This window comes from Anomaloglossus baeobatrachus, chromosome 6 (assembly GCF_048569485.1).
Source record: "Anomaloglossus baeobatrachus isolate aAnoBae1 chromosome 6, aAnoBae1.hap1, whole genome shotgun sequence".
Taxonomy (NCBI): domain Eukaryota; kingdom Metazoa; phylum Chordata; class Amphibia; order Anura; family Aromobatidae; genus Anomaloglossus; species Anomaloglossus baeobatrachus.
In genome coordinates this window covers 13,795,756-13,823,030 of record NC_134358.1, presented here as the reverse complement: position 1 = coordinate 13,823,030, position 27,275 = coordinate 13,795,756, and the positions used below count along the sequence as shown (strand labels likewise).

The 27,275-nt window shown below is 56.5% G+C and overlaps 2 protein-coding genes across 4 annotated transcripts in view; one reads left to right on the top strand and one right to left on the bottom strand.

The window, feature by feature from the left end:
- Positions 1-24,413, bottom strand: part of BOP1 (BOP1 ribosomal biogenesis factor) — a 60,627-nt gene extending 36,214 nt beyond the window's left edge. Inside the window, exons 1-3 of the mRNA XM_075352774.1 lie at positions 24,182-24,413; positions 18,645-18,785; positions 11,480-11,551 (exon numbers count right to left, since the gene is read on the bottom strand). Of these exons, the coding sequence (XP_075208889.1) occupies positions 11,480-11,551; positions 18,645-18,785; positions 24,182-24,214 (246 nt within the window). The 5' untranslated portion in view covers positions 24,215-24,413. The remainder of the gene's footprint in view (positions 1-11,479; positions 11,552-18,644; positions 18,786-24,181) is intronic.
- Positions 24,414-24,458: 45 nt separating this feature from the next.
- HSF1 (heat shock transcription factor 1) overlaps positions 24,459-27,275 on the top strand; it is a 43,474-nt gene continuing 40,657 nt past the window's right edge. For all 3 annotated transcript variants that reach the window (XM_075352777.1, XM_075352776.1, XM_075352775.1), the window contains exon 1: positions 24,459-24,566. The gene's annotated coding sequence lies outside the window, so the exon portion shown is untranslated. The remainder of the gene's footprint in view (positions 24,567-27,275) is intronic.

Sequence of the window (27,275 nt, the reverse complement as noted above, 5' to 3'; positions counted from 1 at the left end):
ACAGAAAAGGCCGCCCGTCATCCTCGAGAGAGTGAGGCTGGCGCCACAGAAAAGGCCGCTCGTCACCCCCCAGAGAGTGAGGCTGGTGCCACAGAAAAGGCCGCCCGTCACCCCCAAGAGAGGCCAGTGCTACAGAAAAGGCCGCCCGTCACCCCCGAGAGAGGCCGGCGCCACGAGCAGCTGAAATAATTATTATCCCACACATCCTGTAAGCTTCGGCATCGGTCACCCAGGGGTTAATGATTGCCAGGCATCTGTCCGCAGATCGATTAACCCCTGCACCCCCAGGCACACATAGGTGAGGAGGCGGCCGGGCGCTGGCAGCAGGTGGCCCCCGGTGAGTGTCAGCCGGCAGCTGCGGGGGCCGGGGATCCCCTGTGCCTGTCTGGGGCTGGAGGAAGCGGCCACCTCTGGAACACTTCACTCTCTCCTCATCTCCCCCCCCACGGGACAATAATCCGCACCCCCTCTCTCCTCCTTCCTGAGCCCCCGGATCACTTTACAAGAGCGGCCGCCTCCCGGCTGCAGGTGATGCATTAACCCCCTAACTACCAACACAGGAAAACAGCCCCCCGATATTAACCCTTCTTATCCAGCGAGACGCTACAATCTTGTGACTGCTGAGGTGGAGTCACTATGGGGCCCGTCACTTGGTTGTGGCCCCCAGTATGGTGGGATTAGATGGGGGGAGACCTGTCCCGGTGCTGCTCACAGCTGAGGGTTTGTTACCTTGTACCCGGCTGCCCCTGGGTGACAATGGCTGGTCGGATACGCTGCACTGTATGGCGGGGTGCAAATCGCTGTCAGGATGGGTTAATAATGGTGGCATCTGACAGCAGCGTCCATGTGCCACACGTGGCGGACCCCAATCCTGGCTGCGTGTCCATACACTGACAGCAAGCAGAGAATGTGGACCCCCGAAGGTTAGAGATTAGCATCGCCCCACAGGTCACCTGGGTACCAATAACATACAGATGCCGGCGGTGGGAGCAGCAGGAGAGTATCAGCGCCTCTCCGAGCCCCCCATCACCACTGCCTGCAGTGCCAGCGCCTCTCCTGCAGGTGGCACCTGGCACTAATGATCAGAGATGAAGGGGCCAAGGACCCCAGACACTGAGCGGACCCCTCAGCGGCAGCCTCGGGGTTAATGTGCTGGACCGGCTCATGTGCCGTCTGCCCAGAATTCAGTCCAGTTTTATTAGAAGTTGCAGGGATGGGGCGAGGGGCGAGGGGCGAGGAGCCTGCCAAGTACTGGAGAGGAGGGGGCACCTCACAAGGAGCAGCTACCGAACTCCTCCGCCCCCCCCCCCGGGTCACACTCAGCTTCTGCAGCGAGGGGGGGGGCCGCGAGAGACAGCACCAGCAGCCGGGGGCTCATTCATTACCTGCAACAGCTGGAAAAGACATTGTGCTCTCACTGAAAACTTCCTAACCCCGGAGCGGGGGAGGCGCGATCCTACAGAGACCAGCGAGGGAGCGCAGGGAAGGGGGGCCCGAAGGGAGGCCGAGGAGGGGGCCCGAAGATGGAGGGACAAAGGGTGGCCTGAGATCAAAGGGGAGGAAAGAGGGCAGGTGTACCTAAAGACTGACCAAAGAAAGGGGGGGGGGGACAAAGACACAAAACAAAAGGGGAGGAACGGGAAAGAGTGACCTGAGATCATCGGGGAAGGGGGGTGCAGGTGTACCCAAAGATAGAGGGAGGCAAAGAATGACCTACAATAAAAAAGAGGGGGTGGTGGGTTTGGAGGAATTGGGGGGGGGGGGGGGTTGATTTTAGAGGGCAGATGTATCCAAAGACTGGCCAGAGGTAAAGGGGGGTATGCAAAGAGTGACCCAAAATCTAAAAAGGTGAGGGGGAAAGTGGTCCAAAATCAAAAAGGAGGCAGAGGGCAGGTGTACCCAAAGACTGAGCAAACCGATTGGGGGGGGGGCAGTGACTCAAAATCAAGAGGGAGGGTGGCAAAGAGTGACCCAAAATCAAAAGGAGGGGGTGGAGGGAGTTGGTAAGAGGGAAATTGTACCCAAAAACTGGCCAAAGGGGGGGGGGATGCAAAGAGTGACCCAAAATCAAAAAGGGAGGGGGCAAAGAGTAACCCAAAATCAAAAGAGAGGGGGCAAAAGAGTGACCCAAAATCAAAAGAGAGGGGGCAAAGAGTGACCCAAAATCAAAAGAGAGGGGGCAAAGAGTGACCCAAAATCAAAAAGGAGGCAGAGGCCAGGTGTACCCAAAGACCGACCCAAGAGGGAGGAAGGAGGCAAAGAGTGACCCAAAATCAAAAGGGTCCGATATTCCCCCTCTCAGGAGCGTTTCCTGAGAAGTCTCGGTGATACCTGCTTGGATCCAGTGGTACTTAAGGTGGAGGCCTTGTCCCCTCGGTGCCATAATGCCCCAAGTACATGGGCTCGCGCCCCTAACACCCCCCCCCCCCCTCGGCACAGGCCCCAAACAGAGGCAGTTGGCCCCCTTCTTCCAGCTCGGACAAACAGGTCACCCAGAGGCGGACTGGCGGGGCGACGGCCCAGAGGCGGGGCGGCGGCCCGACAGCCCAGAGATGAGGCGACGGCCCAAAGGCGGGGCGGCGGCCCAGAGGCGGGGCGGCGGCCCGACGGCCCAGAGGCGGCTCCAGATGACCTCTCAGCAGCGATGCCTACTGCTGTACAAGACCTCACTGGGAGATCAGAGCGTCAGTAGCCATTATTGGACTTCCTGAAGGAGCAGCGACCTGATGAATTTGTTGAGAAATGGCTCAAGGAATTATTTCCTGACACTTCCTTCTGCTTGGCCTTTGCTGTGGAACGTGCTCATTGGGGTCCCACCAAACACCCTCCTCTGGACTCCTAAATTGCCAGGACCAAGACACAGCACTCCGCAGGACTACACGTCAGGGAGAGATCCGGTCTGACAATGCCAGTTTCCATCAAATTACAGTAGCAAAGAGCCACATTCGTCACCATCGAACGTCGCCTGCAATATCTCCATTTACCATGTGGCATACCGGCTCGGTTACAAGGACACCGGATCTCGGTTGCCGGAGACCAGGCCCATTTCTTTCCCGTCCCTACCGAGGCGGAGGACTGTCTGACCAAGAGACGGAAGGTGAAGAGCCAGAATCCACCAACTTCTGATTTTCTACTTTGATTTTCTACAATTTCTCACTGGAACAAATCTTTCTCCGATGCCAATATGGTGGCAACACCGGCGCCGGATTATCCCGGAGATTGTGCGTCACATGGACCCAGATCATTGTTACATTATAAAATATTCACCACATTCTAGCGAATATAGTAATTCACAAAATTATTCACCCAGAGCGGCGAGATTTATTCTGGGCTGGTCTACATCCCTAGGGGAGAGGGATTAGATTTGGGTGCCCTCTGCCCCCCCTTTGTTTGCCATTGTCATGGAACCATTTGGCTGTCAGGATCCCCCAAATGACAGGTTTTCCATTGGGTTTAGGTCAGGACTCTGGGCTGTGGGCATTTCATTGTTTCCAGGATCTGCTTTCCCCGTTTTGCTGTGTGACAGGGGACATTGTCCTGCATGAATATTGCTGCTGATTGAGTGATGGGCACAAGTAAGGAGCCGCGTGTGAAGAAGGTTCTGATCCACACTTGTATCACTCTGCCATGTGTCTGTATGAGAGGTCCAACTCCTGCTGCAGAAAACATTCCCCAAACCATGACCCTTCCTCCACCGCCGCTCACTGACTTCTTACCACACTTTGGGTTCAGTCTTTACCCAGTGGATGAACATAATGTTTCCCAAATACATTACACTTGCTTTCATCACTATAATGAGCTGTGGCCACTTCTCCTCTGTCCACACAACATGCTCCTCACCAAAGGTCTAGCCTTGTGATTCTTTCTGCTAATTAGAGGTTTGGTCACTGCAGAGTTGGTTTTCAGTCTAAATGCTCTTACACGTCGTGACACTGTATGACGAGACAGATCCTTACCCTGTTCAGTGCTGAACTGGCGGCAATTCCAGCTGCAGTGTGGGAACGATTACCCATGGAGAGTCTCCGCATTCTCCCGTCCTGTCTGTGGAGAGCCTCCGCACTCTCCCGTCCTCTCTGTGGAGAGCCTCCGCACTCTCCCGTCCTCTCTGTGGAGAGCCTCCGCACTCTCCCGTCCTCTCTGTGGAGAGCCTCCGCACTCTCCCGTCCTCTCTGTGGAGAGCCTCCGCACTCTCCCGTCCTCTCTGTGGAGAGCCTCCGCACTCTCCCGTCCTCTCTGTGGAGAGCCTCCGCACTCTCCCGTCCTCTCTGTGGAGAGCCTCCGCACTCTCCCGTCCTCTCTGTGGAGAGCCTCCGCACTCTCCCGTCCTCTCTGTGGAGAGCCTCCGCACTCTCCCGTCCTCTCTGTGGAGAGCCTCCGCACTCTCCCGTCCTCTCTGTGGAGAGCCTCCGCACTCTCCCGTCCTCTCTGTGGAGAGCCTCCGCACTCTCCCGTCCTCTCTGTGGAGAGCCTCCGCACTCTCCCGTCCTCTCTGTGGAGAGCCTCCGCACTCTCCCGTCCTCTCTGTGGAGAGCCTCCGCACTCTCCCGTCCTCTCTGTGGAGAGCCTCCGCACTCTCCCGTCCTCTCTGTGGAGAGCCTCCGCACTCTCCCGTCCTCTCTGTGGAGAGCCTCCGCACTCTCCCGTCCTCTCTGTGGAGAGCCTCCGCACTCTCCCGTCCTCTCTGTGGAGAGCCTCCGCACTCTCCCGTCCTCTCTGTGGAGAGCCTCCGCACTCTCCCGTCCTCTCTGTGGAGAGCCTCCGCACTCTCCCGTCCTCTCTGTGGAGAGCCTCCGCACTCTCCCGTCCTCTCTGTGGAGAGCCTCCGCACTCTCCCGTCCTCTCTGTGGAGAGCCTCCGCACTCTCCCGTCCTCTCTGTGGAGAGCCTCCGCACTCTCCCGTCCTCTCTGTGGAGAGCCTCCGCACTCTCCCGTCCTCTCTGTGGAGAGCCTCCGCACTCTCCCGTCCTCTCTGTGGAGAGCCTCCGCACTCTCCCGTCCTCTCTGTGGAGAGCCTCCGCACTCTCCCGTCCTCTCTGTGGAGAGCCTCCGCACTCTCCCGTCCTCTCTGTGGAGAGCCTCCGCACTCTCCCGTCCTCTCTGTGGAGAGCCTCCGCACTCTCCCGTCCTCTCTGTGGAGAGCCTCCGCACTCTCCCGTCCTCTCTGTGGAGAGCCTCCGCACTCTCCCGTCCTCTCTGTGGAGAGCCTCCGCACTCTCCCGTCCTCTCTGTGGAGAGCCTCCGCACTCTCCCGTCCTCTCTGTGGAGAGCCTCCGCACTCTCCCGTCCTCTCTGTGGAGAGCCTCCGCACTCTCCCGTCCTCTCTGTGGAGAGCCTCCGCACTCTCCCGTCCTCTCTGTGGAGAGCCTCCGCACTCTCCCGTCCTCTCTGTGGAGAGCCTCCGCACTCTCCCGTCCTCTCTGTGGAGAGCCTCCGCACTCTCCCGTCCTCTCTGTGGAGAGCCTCCGCACTCTCCCGTCCTCTCTGTGGAGAGCCTCCGCACTCTCCCGTCCTCTCTGTGGAGAGCCTCCGCACTCTCCCGTCCTCTCTGTGGAGAGCCTCCGCACTCTCCCGTCCTCTCTGTGGAGAGCCTCCGCACTCTCCCGTCCTCTCTGTGGAGAGCCTCCGCACTCTCCCGTCCTCTCTGTGGAGAGCCTCCGCACTCTCCCGTCCTCTCTGTGGAGAGCCTCCGCACTCTCCCGTCCTCTCTGTGGAGAGCCTCCGCACTCTCCCGTCCTCTCTGTGGAGAGCCTCCGCACTCTCCCGTCCTCTCTGTGGAGAGCCTCCGCACTCTCCCGTCCTCTCTGTGGAGAGCCTCCGCACTCTCCCGTCCTCTCTGTGGAGAGCCTCCGCACTCTCCCGTCCTCTCTGTGGAGAGCCTCCGCACTCTCCCGTCCTCTCTGTGGAGAGCCTCCGCACTCTCCCGTCCTCTCTGTGGAGAGCCTCCGCACTCTCCCGTCCTCTCTGTGGAGAGCCTCCGCACTCTCCCGTCCTCTCTGTGGAGAGCCTCCGCACTCTCCCGTCCTCTCTGTGGAGAGCCTCCGCACTCTCCCGTCCTCTCTGTGGAGAGCCTCCGCACTCTCCCGTCCTCTCTGTGGAGAGCCTCCGCACTCTCCCGTCCTCTCTGTGGAGAGCCTCCGCACTCTCCCGTCCTCTCTGTGGAGAGCCTCCGCACTCTCCCGTCCTCTCTGTGGAGAGCCTCCGCACTCTCCCGTCCTCTCTGTGGAGAGCCTCCGCACTCTCCCGTCCTCTCTGTGGAGAGCCTCCGCACTCTCCCGTCCTCTCTGTGGAGAGCCTCCGCACTCTCCCGTCCTCTCTGTGGAGAGCCTCCGCACTCTCCCGTCCTCTCTGTGGAGAGCCTCCGCACTCTCCCGTCCTCTCTGTGGAGAGCCTCCGCACTCTCCCGTCCTCTCTGTGGAGAGCCTCCGCACTCTCCCGTCCTCTCTGTGGAGAGCCTCCGCACTCTCCCGTCCTCTCTGTGGAGAGCCTCCGCACTCTCCCGTCCTCTCTGTGGAGAGCCTCCGCACTCTCCCGTCCTCTCTGTGGAGAGCCTCCGCACTCTCCCGTCCTCTCTGTGGAGAGCCTCCGCACTCTCCCGTCCTCTCTGTGGAGAGCCTCCGCACTCTCCCGTCCTCTCTGTGGAGAGCCTCCGCACTCTCCCGTCCTCTCTGTGGAGAGCCTCCGCACTCTCCCGTCCTCTCTGTGGAGAGCCTCCGCACTCTCCCGTCCTCTCTGTGGAGAGCCTCCGCACTCTCCCGTCCTCTCTGTGGAGAGCCTCCGCACTCTCCCGTCCTCTCTGTGGAGAGCCTCCGCACTCTCCCGTCCTCTCTGTGGAGAGCCTCCGCACTCTCCCGTCCTCTCTGTGGAGAGCCTCCGCACTCTCCCGTCCTCTCTGTGGAGAGCCTCCGCACTCTCCCGTCCTCTCTGTGGAGAGCCTCCGCACTCTCCCGTCCTCTCTGTGGAGAGCCTCCGCACTCTCCCGTCCTCTCTGTGGAGAGCCTCCGCACTCTCCCGTCCTCTCTGTGGAGAGCCTCCGCACTCTCCCGTCCTCTCTGTGGAGAGCCTCCGCACTCTCCCGTCCTCTCTGTGGAGAGCCTCCGCACTCTCCCGTCCTCTCTGTGGAGAGCCTCCGCACTCTCCCGTCCTCTCTGTGGAGAGCCTCCGCACTCTCCCGTCCTCTCTGTGGAGAGCCTCCGCACTCTCCCGTCCTCTCTGTGGAGAGCCTCCGCACTCTCCCGTCCTCTCTGTGGAGAGCCTCCGCACTCTCCCGTCCTCTCTGTGGAGAGCCTCCGCACTCTCCCGTCCTCTCTGTGGAGAGCCTCCGCACTCTCCCGTCCTCTCTGTGGAGAGCCTCCGCACTCTCCCGTCCTCTCTGTGGAGAGCCTCCGCACTCTCCCGTCCTCTCTGTGGAGAGCCTCCGCACTCTCCCGTCCTCTCTGTGGAGAGCCTCCGCACTCTCCCGTCCTCTCTGTGGAGAGCCTCCGCACTCTCCCGTCCTCTCTGTGGAGAGCCTCCGCACTCTCCCGTCCTCTCTGTGGAGAGCCTCCGCACTCTCCCGTCCTCTCTGTGGAGAGCCTCCGCACTCTCCCGTCCTCTCTGTGGAGAGCCTCCGCACTCTCCCGTCCTCTCTGTGGAGAGCCTCCGCACTCTCCCGTCCTCTCTGTGGAGAGCCTCCGCACTCTCCCGTCCTCTCTGTGGAGAGCCTCCGCACTCTCCCGTCCTCTCTGTGGAGAGCCTCCGCACTCTCCCGTCCTCTCTGTGGAGAGCCTCCGCACTCTCCCGTCCTCTCTGTGGAGAGCCTCCGCACTCTCCCGTCCTCTCTGTGGAGAGCCTCCGCACTCTCCCGTCCTCTCTGTGGAGAGCCTCCGCACTCTCCCGTCCTCTCTGTGGAGAGCCTCCGCACTCTCCCGTCCTCTCTGTGGAGAGCCTCCGCACTCTCCCGTCCTCTCTGTGGAGAGTCTCCGCACTCTCCCGTCCTCTCTGTGGAGAGTCTCCGCACTCTCCCGTCCTCTCTGTGGAGAGTCTCCGCACTCTCCCGTCCTCTCTGTGGAGAGTCTCCGCACTCTCCCGTCCTCTCTGTGGAGAGTCTCCGCACTCTCCCGTCCTCTCTGTGGAGAGTCTCCGCACTCTCCCGTCCTCTCTGTGGAGAGTCTCCGCACTCTCCCGTCCTCTCTGTGGAGAGTCTCCGCACTCTCCCGTCCTCTCTGTGGAGAGTCTCCGCACTCTCCCGTCCTCTCTGTGGAGAGTCTCCGCACTCTCCCGTCCTCTCTGTGGAGAGTCTCCGCACTCTCCCGTCCTCTCTGTGGAGAGTCTCCGCACTCTCCCGTCCTCTCTGTGGAGAGTCTCCGCACTCTCCCGTCCTCTCTGTGGAGAGTCTCCGCACTCTCCCGTCCTCTCTGTGGAGAGTCTCCGCACTCTCCCGTCCTCTCTGTGGAGAGTCTCCGCACTCTCCCGTCCTCTCTGTGGAGAGTCTCCGCACTCTCCCGTCCTCTCTGTGGAGAGTCTCCGCACTCTCCCGTCCTCTCTGTGGAGAGTCTCCGCACTCTCCCGTCCTCTCTGTGGAGAGTCTCCGCACTCTCCCGTCCTCTCTGTGGAGAGTCTCCGCACTCTCCCGTCCTCTCTGTGGAGAGTCTCCGCACTCTCCCGTCCTCTCTGTGGAGAGTCTCCGCACTCTCCCGTCCTCTCTGTGGAGAGTCTCCGCACTCTCCCGTCCTCTCTGTGGAGAGTCTCCGCACTCTCCCGTCCTCTCTGTGGAGAGTCTCCGCACTCTCCCGTCCTCTCTGTGGAGAGTCTCCGCACTCTCCCGTCCTCTCTGTGGAGAGTCTCCGCACTCTCCCGTCCTCTCTGTGGAGAGTCTCCGCACTCTCCCGTCCTCTCTGTGGAGAGTCTCCGCACTCTCCCGTCCTCTCTGTGGAGAGTCTCCGCACTCTCCCGTCCTCTCTGTGGAGAGTCTCCGCACTCTCCCGTCCTCTCTGTGGAGAGTCTCCGCACTCTCCCGTCCTCTCTGTGGAGAGTCTCCGCACTCTCCCGTCCTCTCTGTGGAGAGTCTCCGCACTCTCCCGTCCTCTCTGTGGAGAGTCTCCGCACTCTCCCGTCCTCTCTGTGGAGAGTCTCCGCACTCTCCCGTCCTCTCTGTGGAGAGTCTCCGCACTCTCCCGTCCTCTCTGTGGAGAGTCTCCGCACTCTCCCGTCCTCTCTGTGGAGAGTCTCCGCACTCTCCCGTCCTCTCTGTGGAGAGTCTCCGCACTCTCCCGTCCTCTCTGTGGAGAGTCTCCGCACTCTCCCGTCCTCTCTGTGGAGAGTCTCCGCACTCTCCCGTCCTCTCTGTGGAGAGTCTCCGCACTCTCCCGTCCTCTCTGTGGAGAGTCTCCGCACTCTCCCGTCCTCTCTGTGGAGAGTCTCCGCATTCTCCCGTCCTCTCTGTGGAGAGTCTCCGCATTCTCCCGTCCTCTCTGTGGAGAGTCTCCGCATTCTCCCGTCCTCTCTGTGGAGAGTCTCCGCATTCTCCCGTCCTCTCTGTGGAGAGTCTCCGCATTCTCCCGTCCTCTCTGTGGAGAGTCTCCGCATTCTCCCGTCCTCTCTGTGGAGAGTCTCCGCATTCTCCCGTCCTCTCTGTGGAGAGTCTCCGCATTCTCCCGTCCTCTCTGTGGAGAGTCTCCGCATTCTCCCGTCCTCTCTGTGGAGAGTCTCCGCATTCTCCCGTCCTCTCTGTGGAGAGTCTCCGCATTCTCCCGTCCTCTCTGTGGAGAGTCTCCGCATTCTCCCGTCCTCTCTGTGGAGAGTCTCCGCATTCTCCCGTCCTCTCTGTGGAGAGTCTCCGCATTCTCCCGTCCTCTCTGTGGAGAGTCTCCGCATTCTCCCGTCCTCTCTGTGGAGAGTCTCCGCATTCTCCCGTCCTCTCTGTGGAGAGTCTCCGCATTCTCCCGTCCTCTCTGTGGAGAGTCTCCGCATTCTCCCGTCCTCTCTGTGGAGAGTCTCCGCATTCTCCCGTCCTCTCTGTGGAGAGTCTCCGCATTCTCCCGTCCTCTCTGTGGAGAGTCTCCGCATTCTCCCGTCCTCTCTGTGGAGAGTCTCCGCATTCTCCCGTCCTCTCTGTGGAGAGTCTCCGCATTCTCCCGTCCTCTCTGTGGAGAGTCTCCGCATTCTCCCGTCCTCTCTGTGGAGAGTCTCCGCATTCTCCCGTCCTCTCTGTGGAGAGTCTCCGCATTCTCCCGTCCTCTCTGTGGAGAGTCTCCACATTATCCCGTCCTCTCTTGCATTTGTCTTTCGAGGGCGACCAGCCTTCTTGGGGGACATGGAAGAGTTTGTGATGTTGTAAAGATGCAATATTCTCAAAATCACAGAGTTAGGCCGGTTTCACACACCCGGCTTTTCGCCGGTTTGCTGGATGCGGCGCACTCCAGTACAGTGTATACAGTACAATGGCAGCGCGAGAAGCGGCGGTCACATGCTGTCATGTGACCGGAGCATGTGACCCGGAAGTTGCGGCGCTGCCACTGTACTGTATACACTGTACTGGTGTGCGCCGAATCTGTCGAAAAGCCGGATGTGTGAAATTAGCCTTAGAATGACCAACTTCTCTTCAACTTCTTCTTATGGCTGATGGGGTCACCCCTTTGGCCGTCATCTGGACAACCTGCTACTGGAGGGTTTCAGTCAGTGCAAACTGGAAAATTCGGCGCCAGTTACATAGGGATTAACACCAATAACTTGCAGGGATCTGAACGTGTTCTCTAATTGTGATCCGTGTCTTTTACATTTATCTCATTTACATTATTATTTGCTTTACAATAAACTCAATTTATGAAATAAGCGGAAAATCCTGCGCGTTTCCTCATGTGAGGATCTAATCACATAGGACGAAACAATGACCGCAACATTTAGGAAAGTGTGTGCTGTTCTCCAAGTTTGATCTCCAGCGTGTACACCCTGTGGTGTCCAGAGTTGTGGAAAGAGGCCATAGCTTTCCTGGCGGACCCCACAACCCCCGGCATTGCTCTGCTAAAGGTGCGTTTATTAGGGATTATGGACGTGGAGACCCGGCCTCTCCGCCCACACTTCTCAGGGACAGCCAGCTTTTGGCCAGGAGATAGCTGAAGACCACCGTGGATTTCACACTGGGTCAATATAGTGAATACTGCGGCTTCCCATGAGAGGGTGGTCTATGAAAACAGTCCTCAGAATGATCAAGTGCGGACGCCCTGGTCTGATGCCGTCACCTGGCACTGGGCCCCCGGCGAGGCGCACACTCACGACTGCCATACAGGATATTTGGTGTCAGCAATGAGAAGTGCGCCTCCTTCTAGGATGTAACCTTGTCTTATGTCATATAACCTTCAATAAATCCACCACTGAGCAGAGGGGGCGCCATTGTCACCAGTCAGGTTAGCGGGATTAATGCTCCACATTCCTTCACACTGCGCCGCCACCGCCTCCTCCCCCCACCCCCAGACGACAGCCAGCTCCCCCCGTAGCACCTTACCTCTTCATCTGAGGAGTCGTGCTCGTACTCATCCTTCCCTCCAGTCACTGGATCCGGCGTCCTCAACAGAGCCTAAAAACAAGAGTCAAGAAATAAGGAGAAGTGAAGACTCCCCCAATCCTGACACCCCCCAATAATCACCAGACGGGAATACAAAATGATCTCCATCAATAGGAGAACCGAGAACAAGAACTCAGCAGTCAGCAGCGCACAGTCTACAGGGCGGCACGAGAGCTCGGCGGTCAGCAGCGTACAGTCTACAGGGCGGCGCGAGGGCTCGGCGGTCAGCAGCGCACAGTTTACAGGGCGGCGCGAGGGCTCAGCGGTCAACAGCGCACAGTCTACAGGGCGGCGCGAGGGCTCAGCGGTCAACAGCGCACAGTCTACAGGGCGGCGCGAGGGCTCGGCGGTCAGCAGCAAACAGTCTACAGAACGGCGCGAGGGCTCGGCGGTCAGCAGCGCACAGTCTACAGGGCGGCGCGAGGGCTCGGCGGTCAGCAGCGCACAGTCTACAGGGCGGCGCGAGGGCTCGGCGGTCAGCAGCGCACAGTCTACAGGGCGGCGCAAGGGCTCGGCGGTCAGCAGCGCACAGTCTACAGGGCGGCGCAAGGGCTCGGCGGTCAGCAGCGCACAGTCTACAGGGCGGCGCAAGGGCTCGGCGGTCAGCAGCGCACAGTCTACAGGGCGGCGCAAGGGCTCGGCGGTCAGCAGCGCACAGTCTACAGGGCGGCGCAAGGGCTCGGCGGTCAGCAGCGCACAGTCTACAGGGCGGCGCAAGGGCTCGGCGGTCAGCAGCGCACAGTCTACAGGGCGGCGCAAGGGCTCGGCAGTCAGGAACGCACAGTCTACAGGGCGGCGCGAGGGCTCGGCGGTCAGCAGCGCACAGTCTACAGGGCGGCGCAAGGGCTCGGCAGTCAGGAACGCACAGTCTACAGGGTGGCGCAAGGGCTCGGCAGTCAGCAGCGCAGTCTACAAGGCGGTGCAAGGGCTCGGCGGTCAGGAGCGCACAGTCTACAGGGCGGCGCAAGGGCTCGGCAGTCAGGAACGCACAGTCTACAGGACAGTGTGGAGGCTCACCAGTAAGCAGTGTACAGTCTACAGGATAGCGCAGGGGCTCGGCGGTCATTTGCGCACAGTCTACAGGGCGGCGCGGGGGCTTGGCAGTCAGCAGCGTACCATCTACAGGACAGTGCAGGGGCTCGCCGGTAAGCAGTGTACAGTCTACAGGACAGTGCGAGGGCTTGCCGGTAAGCAGTGTACAGTCTACAGGACAGCGCGGGGGCTCGCCGGTAAGCAGTGTACAGTCTACAGGATAGCGCGGGGGCTCGGCAGTCAGTAGTGTACAGTCTACAGGACAGCGCGGGGGCTCGGCAGTCAGTAGTGTACAGTCTACAGGATAGCGCGGGGGCTCGGCAGTCAGTAGTGTACAGTCTACAGGACAGCGCGGGGGCTCGGCAGTCAGTAGTGTACAGTCTACAGGATAGCGCGGGGGCTCGGCAGTCAGTAGTGTACAGTCTCTGGGGTGCCACAATGGCTCAGCGATAAGAAAAAAGGTGTGCACACTGAAGAGGATGAGGTGCTAGTGGTTGGGTATAACCCACCGATATATATAAATGTTACACTGCACACTCAAGGTAACGTAAATAAAGTAGATTTATTTAAAAAAAAGCCAAGCAAAGGAAGTGAACTTATTAAGACAGATTTAAATTCTCTGACGTTTCGGCCCATGGCCTTGTTCACAGTTTACTAAAAAAGATAAAGTACAAAACATAATACAGATTGTTACAAAGTTTGTTCTCACAATGAAAAGTAACAAAAACGGTGAACAAAGAAGTAGGGAATGGGAAAAAAAGGGGAAACGATTCAAACAAAAGATACATCATGTCGTGGGTTGACGAAAGAATTATTAATATTCAGTTAGGTCCAGAAATCTTTGGCCAGTGACACAATTTTGGCGAGTTGGGCTCTGCATGCCACCACATTGGATATGAAATGAAACCTCTACAACAGAATTCAAGTGCAGATTGTAACGTTTAATTTGAAGGTTTGAACAAAAATATCTAATAGGAATTGTAGGAATTGTCACATTTCTTTACAAACACTCCACATTTTAGGGGGTCAAAAGTAATTGGACAAATAAACCAAACCCAAACAAAATATTTTTATTTTCAATATTTTGTTGCGAATCCTTTGGAGGCAATCACTGCCTTAAGTCTGGAACCCATGGACATCACCAAACGCTGGGTTTCCTCCTTCTTAATGCTTTGCCAGGCCTTTACAGCCGCAGCCTTCAGGTCTTGCTTGTTTGTGGATCTTTCCGTCTTAAGTCTGGATTTGAGCAAGTGAAATGCATGCTCAATTGGGTTAAGATCTGGTGATTGACTTGGCCATTGCAGAATGTTCCACTTTTTTGCACTCATGAACTCCTGGGTAGCTTTGGCTGTATGCTTGGGGTCATTGTCCATCTGTACTATGAAGCGCCGTCCGATCAACTTTGCGGCATTTGGCTGAATCTGGGCTGAAAGTATATCCCGGTACACTTCAGAATTCATCCGGCTACTCTTGTCAGCTGTTATGTCATCAATAAACACAAGTGACCCAGTGCCATTGAAAGCCATGCATGCCCATGCCATCACGTTGCCTCCACCATGTTTTACAGAGGATGTGGTGTGCCTTGGATCATGTGCCGTTCCCTTTCTTCTCCAGTCTTTTTTCTTCCCATCATTCTGGTACAGGTTGATCTTGGTCTCATCTGTCCATAGAATACTTTTCCAGAACTGAGCTGGCTTCATGAGGTGTTTTTCAGCAAATGTAACTCTGGCCTGTCTATTTTTGGAATTGATGAATGGTTTGCATCTAGATGTGAACCCTTTGTATTTACTTTCATGGAGTCTTCTCTTTACTGGTGACTTAGAGACAGATACACCTACTTCACTGAGAGTGTTCTGGACTTCAGTTGATGTTGTGAACGGGTTCTTCTTCACCAAAGAAAGTATGCGGCGATCATCCACCACTGTTGTCATCCGTGGACGCCCAGGCCTTTTTGAGTTCCCAAGCTCACCAGTCAATTCCTTTTTTCTCAGAATGTACCCGACTGTTGATTTTGCTACTCCAAGCATGTCTGCTATCTCTCTGATGGATTTTTTCTTTTTTTTCAGCCTCATGATGTTCTGCTTCACCTCAATTGAGAGTTCCTTAGACCGCATGTTGTCTGGTCACAGCAACAGCTTCCAAATGCAAAACCACACACCTGTAATCAACCCCAGACCTTTTAACTACTTCATTGATTACAGGTTAACGAGGGAGACGCCTTCAGAGTTAATTGCAGCCTTTAGAGTCCCTTGTCCAATTACTTTTGGTCCCTTGGAAAAGAGGAGGCTATGCATTACAGAGCTATGATTCCTAAACCCTTTCTCCGATTTGGATGTGAAAACTCTCATATTGCAGCTGGGAGTGTGCACTTTCAGCCCATATTATATATAGAATTGTATTTCTGAACATGTTTTTTTAAACAGGTAAAATAACAAAACTTGTGTCACTGTCCAAATATGGCCCTGACTGTAGGTCACCAAAATGTAGCAAGTTTTAGTACAAAAACATATAGATCCCAGGAACTAGAAGGCAGAGGAGAGTGGAATACGGGGGTGAAGATCTGGTCTCAGCAGATCATATAGACAATCTTATCTATGACTATGTAATGCTTATACAGGCTGTATAGAGAGAAAAAGGTTTCGTGGTTAAGTATATAAACAAATAATTTGATAAAGAACACTACGGTTTTTTATCTGTATTATGTTTTGTACTTTATCTTTTTAAGGCTAGTTTCACACTTGCGTTGGACGGCTTCCGTAGCATTGCGCTGTGTGACAGATGCAACGGATGCAACAGATCGTACAAAACAACGGAAAGCTTTTTTTTTTCTTCTTTACAGTTTTACTGGCAGCAGACTATTGTGAACGATCAGCTGATCACTCTCAATAGCCGGCGGCCGGTCGCTCAGCTGAGCGCTGTTACTTGCAGGCGGCCGAGCATGCCGGTGGACGGGTGCTCAGCTGAGCGCTGTCACTTGCCGCCGGCCGGGTATGCCGGCGGCCGGGCGCTCAGCTGAGTGCTGTCACTTGCCGCCGGCCGGGCATGCCGGCGCTCAGCTGAACGCTGTCACTTGCCGGCGGGCGCTCAGCTGAATGTTCGGCCACCGCAAGACAAAATAAAATTTGTAACTTAAAAAAAAAAAAAGGGCATGCGCAGTGAAATCCTGAGGATTCCGCTGCTCAAAACAACGTTACAAGTTGCGTTCCTCCCGCTGGGCGGAAGCAACGGAGCACCGCCCAGCGGAAGCAACGCAGGTCCTTTTGGCACAATCCATCAACCATACAAGTCTATGGGAAACAGCGGAATCCGTTAACGGAAGGAAAACAACGCAAGTGTGAAAGAACCCTTAGTAAACTCTGAACAAGGCCGTGGACCGAAACGTCAGAGAATTTAAATCTGTTAATAAGTTCACTTCCTTTGCTTGGCTTTTTTAATAAATCTACTTTATTTACGTTACCCTGAGTGTGCAGCGTAGAGGTCCAGTCACACATAGCGAGATCGTTACTATGTCACAGTTTCCGGATCGTTGTTGAGAGGTCACAGTCATTTTCTCCACGACTTTAGTAACGATGCAGAGGGGGCGCGGAAAAGGTGACGCAACTACACGCCTTTCATCTAGGTCGTTAATGAGATCGTTGATAGGTGTCAAACATACAGATCCATCCTGCCCAGCAGCACTCCAACAGCCAAAAATGGCCCAGGACATTCAGCAACGACCAATGATCTTACAGCAGGGGGCGGATCACTGGTGCGTGTCACACATAACGAGATCGCTGGGGAAGTCATTGCTTCATCACAGAAACTGACGTACAACGATGTCGTTATGTGTGAAGTGGCCTTAACTTTTATACAATGGCTCAGCAGTCAGCAGCGCAGATTATGGGGCGGCGCGGGGGCTCGGCAGTCAGTAGTGTACAGTCTATGGGGCGGCACACGGGGGCTCGGCGGTCAGTAGTGTACAGTCTATGGGGCGGCACGGGGACTCGGCAGTCAGTAGTGTACAGTCTATGGGGCGGCGCGGGGGCTCGGCGGTCAGTAGTGTACAGTCTATGGGGCGGCACACGGGGGCTCAGCGGTCAGTAGTGTACAGTCTATGGGGCGGCGCGGGGGCTCGGCGGTCAGTAGTGTACAGTCTATGGGGCGGCACACGGAGGCTCGGCAGTCAGTAGTGTACAGTCTATGGGGCGGCACGGGGGCTCGGCAGTCAGTAGTGTACAGTCTATGGGGCGGCACACGGGGGCTCGGCAGTCAGTAGTGTACAGTCTATGGGGCGGCGCGGGGGCTCGGCGGTCAGTAGTGTACAGTCTATGGGGCGGCACGGGGGCTCGGCGGTCAGTAGTGTACAGTCTATGGGGCGGCACACGGAGGCTCGGCAGTCAGTAGTGTACAGTCTATGGGGCGGCACGGGGGCTCGGCAGTCAGTAGTGTACAGTCTATGGGGCGGCACACGGGGGCTCGGCAGTCAGTAGTGTACAGTCTATGGGGCGGCGCGGGGGCTCGGCGGTCAGTAGTGTACAGTCTATGGGGCGGCACGGGGGCTCGGCGGTCAGTAGTGTACAGTCTATGGGGCGGCACACGGAGGCTCGGCAGTCAGTAGTGTACAGTCTATGGGGCGGCACGAGGGCTCGGCGGTCAGTAATGTACAGTCTATGGGGCGGCACGGGGGCTCGGCGGTCAGTAATGTACAGTCTATGGGGCGGCACGGGGCTCGGCAGTCAGTAGTGTACAGTCTATGGGGCGGCACACGGGGGCTCGGCAGTCAGTAGTGTACAGTCTATGGGGCAGCACACGGGGGCTCGGCAGTCAGTAGTGTACAGTCTATGGGGCGGCACACAGGGGCTCGGCAGTCAGTAGTGTACAGTCTATGGGGCGGCACACGGGGGCTCAGCAGTCAGTAGTGTACAGTCTATGGGGCGTCACGGGGGCTCAGCAGTCAGTAGTGTACAGTCTATGGGGCGGCACGGGGGCTCGGCAGTCAGTAGTGTACAGTCTATGGGGCGGCACACGGGGGCTCGGCAGTCAGTAGTGTACAGTCTATGGGGCGGCACGGGGGCTCAGCAGTCAGTAGTGTACAGTCTATGGGGCGGCACGGGGGCTCGGCAGTCAGTAGTGTACAGTCTATGGGGCGGCACGGGGGCTCGGCAGTCAGTAGTGTAGTCTATGGGGCGGCACGGGGGCTCGGCAGTCAGTAGTGTACAGTCTATGGGGCGGCACGGGGGCTCAGCAGTCAGTAGTGTACAGTCTATGGGGCGGCACGGGGGCTCGGCAGTCAGTAGTGTAGTCTATGGGGCGGCACGGGGGCTCGGCAGTCAGTAGTGTACAGTCTATGGGGCGGCACGGGGGCTCGGCAGTCAGTAGTGTACAGTCTATGGGGCGGCACGGGGGCTCAGCAGTCAGTAGTGTACAGTCTATGGGGCGGCACACGGGGGCTCAGCAGTCAGTAGTGTACAGTCTATGGGGCGGCACGGGGGCTCGGCAGTCAGTAGTGTACAGTCTATGGGGCGGCACGGGGGCTCGGCAGTCAGTAGTGTACAGTCTATGGGGCGGCACGGGGGCTCGGCAGTCAGTAGTGTAGTCTATGGGGCGGCACGGGGGCTCAGCAGTCAGTAGTGTACAGTCTATGGGGCGGCACGGGGGCTCGGCAGTCAGTAGTGTAGTCTATGGGGCGGCACGGGGGCTCGGCAGTCAGTAGTGTACAGTTCTCCCCGTGTCGCCTCCATTTTCGCCCCACACTCTAAAGCCTGGAATGCAGATTGTGAGCCCCGATGGGGACAGTGATGATGTTGTCTGTACAGCGCTGTGGAATATGATGGCGTCTAATAAATAATAAGTACTGGGGAGGGGGAACGATCAGCGGCACCTCCGTATAATAGTGTAGGGGGCATTGCGTCCTCCTGATTTCAGGTCATATTGAAATGGGTGGTCCGGCCTGACAAGTCTGCAGTCGCTGAGCACACTCTGGCGGGATTCTCCGGTGCGTACGGCGGACGGTCACATGACTGCACAGATGCGATTTGCTTATTTCCGTCTGTTTTGCGCTGTCAGGATTCTGAGGTCTCCATTTCCTGCTCACCGTCTCTCCAGGCTCCGCCCCTTCCTCCTCGCTGCTGTCAGAGGCGGAGTCCTCCAGCCCGGAGTACTGACTCTCCTCACTGTCACTCAGGTCCGACTCCGCATCCTCCCCCAGGAGCTCGTCCCCTCCAAGCAGCGGCACCTGCAGAAAGCGAAACCACCAATTATACACCGGACCACCAGGACCCCGGCACTACATACTAGGGGGGCCTCCTACTCCACATACTCCTCAGTATTGGTGGGGGCTCATTCTCCTCAGTATTGGTGTGGGGGGGGGGCTCATTCTCCTCAGTATTGGTGGGGGGGGGCTCATTCTCCTCGGTATTGGTGTGGGGGGGGCTCATTCTCCTCGGTATTGGTGTGGGGGGGGGCTCATTCTCCTCAGTATTGGTGTGGGGGGGGGCTCATTCTCCTCAGTATTGGTGTGGGGGGGCTCATTCTCCTCGGTATTGGTGGGGGGGGGGCTCATTCTCCTCGGTAATGGTGTGGGGGGGGCTCATTCTCCTCGGTATTGGTGGGGGGGGGCTCATTCTCCTCGGTATTGGTGGGGGGGGGCTCATTCTCCTCGGTATTGGTGGGGGGGGGCTCATTCTCCTCGGTATTGGTGTGGGGGGGGGCTCATTCTCCTCGGTATTGGTGTGGGGGGGCTCATTCTCCTCAGTATTGGTGTGGGGGGGCTCATTCTCCTCAGTATTGGTGTGGGGGGGCTCATTCTCCTCAGTATTGGTGTGGGGGGCTCATTCTCCTCAGTATTGGTGTGGGGGGGCTCATTCTCCTCAGTATTGGTGTGGGGGGGCTCATTCTCCTCAGTATTGGTGTGGGGGGGCTCATTCTCCTCAGTATTGGTGGGGGAGGGCTCATTCTCCTCAGTATTGGTGGGGGGGGCTCATTCTCCTCAGTATTGGTGGGGGGGAGGGCTCATTCTCCTCAGTATTGGTGGGGGGGAGGGCTCATTCTCCTCAGTATTGGTGGGGGGGAGGGCTCATTCTCCTCAGTATTGGTGGGGGGGAGGGCTCATTCTCCTCAGTATTGGTGGGGGGGAGGGCTCATTCTCCTCAGTATTGGTGGGGGGGAGGGCTCATTCTCCTCAGTGTTGGTGGGGGGGAGGGCTCATTCTCCTCAGTATTGGTGGGGGGGGGAGGGCTCATTCTCCTCAGTATTGGTGGGGGGGGAGGGCTCATTCTCCTCAGTATTGGTGGGGGGGGCTCATTCTCCTCAGTATTGGTGGGGGGGAGGGCTCATTCTCCTCAGTATTGGTGGGGGGGGAGGGCTCATTCTCCTCAGTATTGGTGGGGGGGAGGGCTCATTCTCCTCAGTGTTGGTGGGGGGGAGGGCTCATTCTCCTCAGTATTGGTGGGGGGGGAGGGCTCATTCTCCTCAGTATTGGTGGGGGGGAGGGCTCATTCTCCTCAGTATTGGTGTGGGGGGGGCTCATTCTCCTCAGTATTGGTGGGGGGGAGGGCTCATTCTCCTCAGTATTGGTGGGGGGGGGAGGGCTCATTCTCCTCAGTATTGGTGGGGGGGGGAGGGCTCATTCTCCTCAGTATTGGTGGGGGGGGCTCATTCTCCTCAGTATTGGTGGGGGGGCTCATTCTCCTCAGTATTGGTGGGGGGGGGCTCATTCTCCTCAGTATTGGTGGGGGGGGGCTCATTCTCCTCAGTATTGGTGGGGGGGGGCTCATTCTCCTCAGTATTGGTGGGGGGGGCTCATTCTCCTCAGTATTGGTGGGGGGGGCTCATTCTCCTCAGTATTGGTGGGGGGGCTCATTCTCCTCAGTATTGGTGGGGGGGGGGCTCATTCTCCTCAGTATTGGTGGGGGGGGCTCATTCTCCTCAGTATTGGTGGGGGGGGGGCTCATTCTCCTCAGTATTGGTGGGGGGGGCTCATTCTCCTCAGTATTGGTGGGGAGGCTCATTCTCCTCAGTATTGGTGGTGGGGGGCTCATTCTCCTCAGTATTGGGGGGCTCATTCTCCTCAGTATTGGTGGTGGTGGGCTCATTCTCCTCAGTATTGGTGGGGGGGAGGGCTCATTCTCCTCAGTATTGGTGGGGGGGGAGGGCTCATTCTCCTCAGTATTGGTGTGGGGGGGGAGGGCTCATTCTCCTCAGTATTGGTGGGGGGGAAGGGGCTCATTCGCCTCAGTATTGGTGGGGGGGAGGGCTCATTCTCCTCAGTATTGGTGGGGGGAGGGCTCATTCTCCTCAGTATTGGTGGGGGGAGGGCTCATTCTCCTCAGTATTGGTGGGGGGGGGGCTCATTCTCCTCAGTATTGGTGGGGGGGGGCTCATTCTCCTCAGTATTGGTGGGGGGGGCTCATTCTCCTCAGTATTGGTGGGGGGGGCTCATTCTCCTCAGTATTGGTGGGGGGGGCTCATTCTCCTCAGTATTGGTGGGGGGGTCTCATTCTCCTCAGTATTGGTGGGGGGGCTCATTCTCCTCAGTATTGGTGGGGGGTCTCATTCTCCTCAGTATTGGTGGGGGGGGCTCATTCTCCTCAGTATTGGTGGGGGGGGCTCATTCTCCTCAGCATTGGTGGGGGGGCTCATTCTCCTCAGTATTGGTGGGGGGGCTCATTCTCCTCAGTATTGGGGGGTCATTCTCCTCAGTATTGGTGGTGGGGGGCTCATTCTCCTCAGTATTGGTGGTGGTGGGCTCATTCTCCTCAGTATTGGTGGGGGGGAGGGCTCATTCTCCTCAGTATTGGTGGGGGGGAGGGATCATTCTCCTCAGTATTGGGGAGGGTGGCTCATTCTCAGTATTGGTGGGGGGGCTCATTCTCAGTATTGGTGGGGGGGGGCTCATTCTCAGTATTGGTGGGGGGGGGGGCTCATTCTCAGTATTGGTGGGGGGGGCTCATTCTCAGTATTGGTGGGGGGGGCTCATTCTCAGTATTGGTGGGGGGGCTCATTCTCAGTATTGGTGGGGGGGCCTCATTCTCCTCAGTATTGGTGGGGGGGGCCTCATTCTCCTCAGTATTGGTGGGGGGGGCCTCATTCTCCTCAGTATTGGTGGGGGGGGCCTCATTCTCCTCAGTATTGGTGGGGGCCTCATTCTCCTCAGTATTGGTGGTGGGGGGGGCTCATTCTCCTCAGTATCTGTGTGGGGGGGGCTCATTCTCCTCAGTATTGGTGGGGGGGCTCATTCTCCTCAGTATTGGTGGGGGGGGGGGGTCATTCTCAGTATTGGGGGGCTCATTCTCCTCAGTATTGGTGGTGGGGGGCTCATTCTCCTCAGTATTGGGGGGCTCATTCTCCTCAGTATTAGTGGGGGGGGCTCATTCTCCTCAGTATTGGTGGGGGGGGGCTCATTCTCCTAAGTATTGGGGGGGCGCATTCTCCTCAGTATTGGGGGGCTCATTTTCCTCAGTATTGGTGGTGGGGGGCTCATTTCCCTCAGTAATGAGGGGCTCATTCTCCTCAGTATTGGTGGTGGGGGGGGGGCTCATTCTCCTCAGTAATAGGGGGCTCATTCTCAGTATTGGTGGCGGGGGCTCATTCTCCTCAGTATTGGGGGGCTCATTCTCCTCAGTATTGAGGGGCTCATTCTCCTCAGTAATGGGGGGCTCATTCTCCTCAGTATTGGTGGCGGGGGCTCATTCTCCTCAGTATTGGGGGGCTCATTCTCAGTATTGAGGGGCTCATTCTCCTCAGTAATGGGGGGCTCATTCTCCTCAGTATTGGTGGCGGGGGCTCATTCTCCTCAGTATTGGTGGGGGGGGCTCATTCTAAGTATTGGGGGGCTCATTCTTCTCAGTATTGGGGGGCTCATTTTCCTCAGTATTGGTGGTGGGGGGCTCATTTCCCTCAGTAATGAGGGGCTCATTCTCCTCAGTATTGGTGGTGGGGGGGGCTCATTCTCCTCAGTAATGGGGGGCTCATTCTCAGTATTGGTGGCGGGGGCTCATTCTCCTCAGTATTGAGGGGCTCATTCTCCTCAGTAATGGGGGCGGGGGCTCATTCTCCTCAGTATTGGTGGCGGGGGCTCATTCTCCTCAGTATTGAGGGGCTCATTCTCCTTAGTATTGGTGGGGGGGGGCTCATTCTCCTAAGTATTTGGTGGCTCATTCTCCTGAGTATTGGGGGGAGGCTCATTCTCCTCAGTAATGGGGGGCTCATTCTCCTCAGTATTGGTGGTGGGTGGGGGGCTCATTCTCCTCAGTAATGGGGGGCTCATTCTCCTCAGTATTGGTGGCGGGGGCTCATTCTCCTCAGTATTGGGGGGCTCATTCTCCTCAGTATTGGGGGGCTCATTCTCCTCAGTATTGGTGGCGGGGGCTCATTCTCCTCAGTATTGGTGGCGGGGGCTCATTCTCCTCAGTATTGGGGGGCTCATTCTCCTCAGTATTGGGGGGCTCATTCTCCTCAGTATTGGGGGGGCTCATTCTCCTAAGTATTGGTGGGGGGGGGGGCTCATTCTCCTCAGTATTGGGGGGCTCATTCTCCTCAGTATTGGGGGGCTCATTCTCCTAAGTATTGGTGGGGGGGGGGGCTCATTCTCCTCAGTAATGGGGGGCTCATTCTCCTCAGTATTGGTGGCGGGGGCTCATTCTCCTCAGTATTGGGGAGCTCATTCTCCTCAGTAATGGGGGCGGGGGCTCATTCTCCTCAGTATTGGTGGGGGGGGGGCTCATTCTCCTAAGTATTTGGTGGCTCATTCTCCTGAGTATTGGGGGGAGGCTCATTCTCCTCAGTAATGGGGGGCTCATTCTCCTCAGTATTGGTGGTGGTGGGGGGCTCATTCTCCTCAGTAATGGGGGGCTCATTCTCCTCAGTATTGGTGGCGGGGGCTCATTCTCCTCAGTATTGGGGGGCTCATTCTCCTCAGTATTGGGGGGCTCATTCTTCTCAGTATTGGGGGGCTCATTCTCCTCAGTATTGGTGGCGGGGGCTCATTCTCCTCAGTATTGGGGGGCTCATTCTCCTCAGTATTGGGGGGCTCATTCTCCTCAGTATTGGTGGCGGGGGCTCATTCTCCTCAGTATTGGTGGCGGGGGCTCATTCTCCTCAGTATTGGGGGGCTCATTCTCCTCAGTATTGGGGGGCTCATTCTCCTAAGTATTGGTGGGGGGGGCTCATTCTCCTCAGTATTGAGGGGCTCATTCTCCTCAGTATTGGGGGGCTCATTCTCCTAAGTATTGGTGGGGGGGGCTCATTCTCCTCAGTATTGGGGGGCTCATTCTCCTCAGTATTGAGGGGCTCATTCTCCCCAGTATTGGTGGGGGGGGCTCATTCTCCTAAGTATTTGGTGGCTCATTCTCCTCAGTAATGGGGGGCTCATTCTCCTCAGTATTGGTGGCGGGGGCTCATTCTCCTCAGTATTGGGGGGCTCATTCTCCTCAGTATTGGGGGGCTCATTCTCCTAAGTATTGGTGGGGGGGGGCTCATTCTCCTCAGTATTGGGGGGCTCATTCTCCTCAGTATTGGGGGGCTCATTCTCCTAAGTATTGGTGGGGGGGCTCATTCTCCTCAGTATTGGGGGGCTCATTCTCCTCAGTATTGGGGGTCCCTGCACCCTGTACCGGGGCCCCGCCTCCTCACCGGCTCCGCGCTCCCCGGGCTCCGCCTCTTCATGGTTCGGTTGGTTCCGGGGTTGTTACGGTCCTGAGCAGCGCGAGGTCCCGGCCAGGAACACGTTTTTCGGCAGCTTTAGCCCCGGAAGTGAATGTGCGGTGTGACTCCACCCCCCGCTCTGCCGGAAGCCACAGCACGCCATCTTGGTGGAGGCATGAGAGTCATACGCACAGCTGGAAAGAGAGGACCGGAAGCAGCTGTCGGAAGAATAATCGTGTAAGGCGCATGCGCAACATGTGACGGCAGAAAAAGATGGCGGCGACCAGAGCAGTGCGGGCCCGAACTTATGTGCAAATCACCAGGGGCCCCTGAGAGCCCCAGGAGCTGAGCAAAGAGACCCCGAGGAGCCCAGGTACCTGATAGCGCTATATACACCCTGCTGACACCCCTGATATTACATGTACGGGATGGTAACCGCCCTGATGTTATATGTATTGTATATAGTGCCTAGAAAAAGTATTCACACCCCATGAACTTTTCAACAGTTTTTCACGTTATTTCCAGAAACTTAAATATGTTTTATGTGAGAGCGACACTGAGTACAAGTATCTGTGACTTGTGATGGAAATGATGCCTGGTTTTCTAGATATTTTATATACATTTATATATCTGACCATTGTGAGGTGCGTTAGTATTCAGCCCCCGTAGTCCTGCGGAACCAGTCGCCCCTAGAAATCACATAATTCGTACATTTCCTCCTCCTGGGTGATTTCTTCTCAGTATATCTACAGCTGTTCTGTGAAGACCTCAGGTTTGTGTGTGAACATCAGGGATCAAACATCAAGAAAACCAAAGAACACACCAGACAGGTCAGGGATCAAACATCAGGAAAACCAAGGAACCCACCAGACAGGTCAGGGATCAAACATCAAGAAAACCAAGGAACACACCAGACAGGTCAGGGATCAAACATCAAGAAAACCAAAGAACACACCAGACAGGTCAGGGATCAAACATCAGGAAAACCAAGGAACCCACCAGACAGGTCAGGGATCAAACATCAAGAAAACCAAGGAACACACCAGACAGGTCAGGGATCAAACATCAGGAAAACCAAGGAACACACCAAACAGGTCAGGGATCAAACATCAAGAAAACCAAAGAACACACCAGACAGGTCAGGGATCAAACATCAGGAAAACTAATTAACCCACCAGACAGGTCAGGGATCAAACATCAGGAAAACCAAGGAACCCACCAGACAGGTCAGGGATCAAACATCAGGAAAACCAAGGAACCCATCAGACAGGTCAGGGATCAACCATCAGGAAAACCAAGGAGCACGCCAGACAGGTCAGGAATCAAACATCAGGAAAAATCAAGGAACCCACCAGACAGGTCAGGGATCAACCATCAGGAAAACCAAGGAGCACGCCAGACAGGTCAGGGATCAACCATCAGGAAAACCAAGGAGCACGCCAGACACGTCAGGGATCAACCATCAGGAAAACCAAGGAGCACGCCAGACAGGTCAGGAATCAAACATCAAGTAAACCAAGGAATTCACCAGACAGGTCAGGGATCAAACATCAGGAAAACCAATGAACTCACCTGACCATCAGGAAAACCAAGGAACCTACCAGACAGTTTAGGGATCAAACATCAGGAAAACCAAGGAGCACGCCAGACAGGTCAGGAATCAAACATCAGGAAAAATCAAGGAACCCACCAGACAGGTCAGGGATCAAACATCAGGAAAACCAATGAACTCACCTGACCATCAGGAAAACCAAGGAACCTACCAGACAGTTTAGGGATCATACATCAGGAAAACCAAGGAACCTACCAAACAGTTTAGGGATCAAACATCAGGAAAACCAAGGAGCACGCCAGACAGGTCAGGAATCAAACATCAGGAAAAATCAAGGAACCTACCAGACAGTTTAGGGATCAAACATCAGGAAAACCAAGGAACCTACCAAACAGGTCAGGGATCCAACATCAGGAAAACCAAAAAGACCACAAAACAGCATAATGAAAACTAAGGAGCACGCCAGACAGTTCAGGGATAAATCATCAGGAAAATGAAGGAGACCACTAGACAGGTCAGGGGTTAAACAGCATAATTAAACCAAGGAACCCACCATACAGTTCAGGGATAAAACAGCATTATGAAAAGAAGGAGCCCAAGGTCATGTATAAAACAGCATCATTAAAACCACACCAGACAGGTCATAGATAAAACCACATCATGAATACCTAGAAGCCCACCAAACAGGTCAGGGATGAAGAGGAAAGCAGGTTTAGGTTATAGAAAACAGCCCAAGCTCTGAACATCTGGGGTAGCGCTGCTCAGCCCATCATTCAATAATGGAAGGAGTACGGCACAACTGCAAACCTACAAGACCAAGACATGGCCTTCCACCCAAACTGACATCCCCAGGAGGAGAGCATTAATGAGAGAAGTGCCGAGAGGTCCTTGATCACTAGAGGAGCCGCAGAGATCACAGCTCAGGGGAGAATCCGTCCACAGGACGACTATTAGTCTGTCCACACATCTGGCCTTTATGGAAGAGCAACAAGAAGCCATGCAGGGGGTACAGTGAGCAGTGGAGGAAGGGGCTCTGGTCTGAGGAGAACAAAGGAGAACTAGGCTGAATGCAAAACACTGTGTGGGGAGAAAACTAACCTTGCACATCCCCATAAAAACTCCATCCCCACCGTCAAACGTGGTGGAGGCAGCATCCTGCTGTGGAGAGGCTTTTCTTTAGCAGGGGCAAGGAAGCTGGCCAAAGGAGAGCTGGACTAAACGGCGAGTGCTGAGGGGAATGGATTGCTGATGATGGGAGAGGTCTTGTACCTGCTGGACTCTTGCAAGACCCTCGGTTTTAGTGTACCCCCAGCCTTCTCTCTTCTATTCTGTGCCGCTATGTCCATGGGTAGGAAGAGAGCCTCCTCGAATCCTGGACCAAGTTCGGCGACTTCAGAAGCTGGTATCTCCCGCTACCTACGCCACATACCAGTAACCTCGGGGCCGGAGACTCTGTCAAACCTGGAGCTGGCACCAAGCTACATTACTCGCCCCTGGCAGCGCAGTGGAGCTCCTCATCAGCGGACTTCC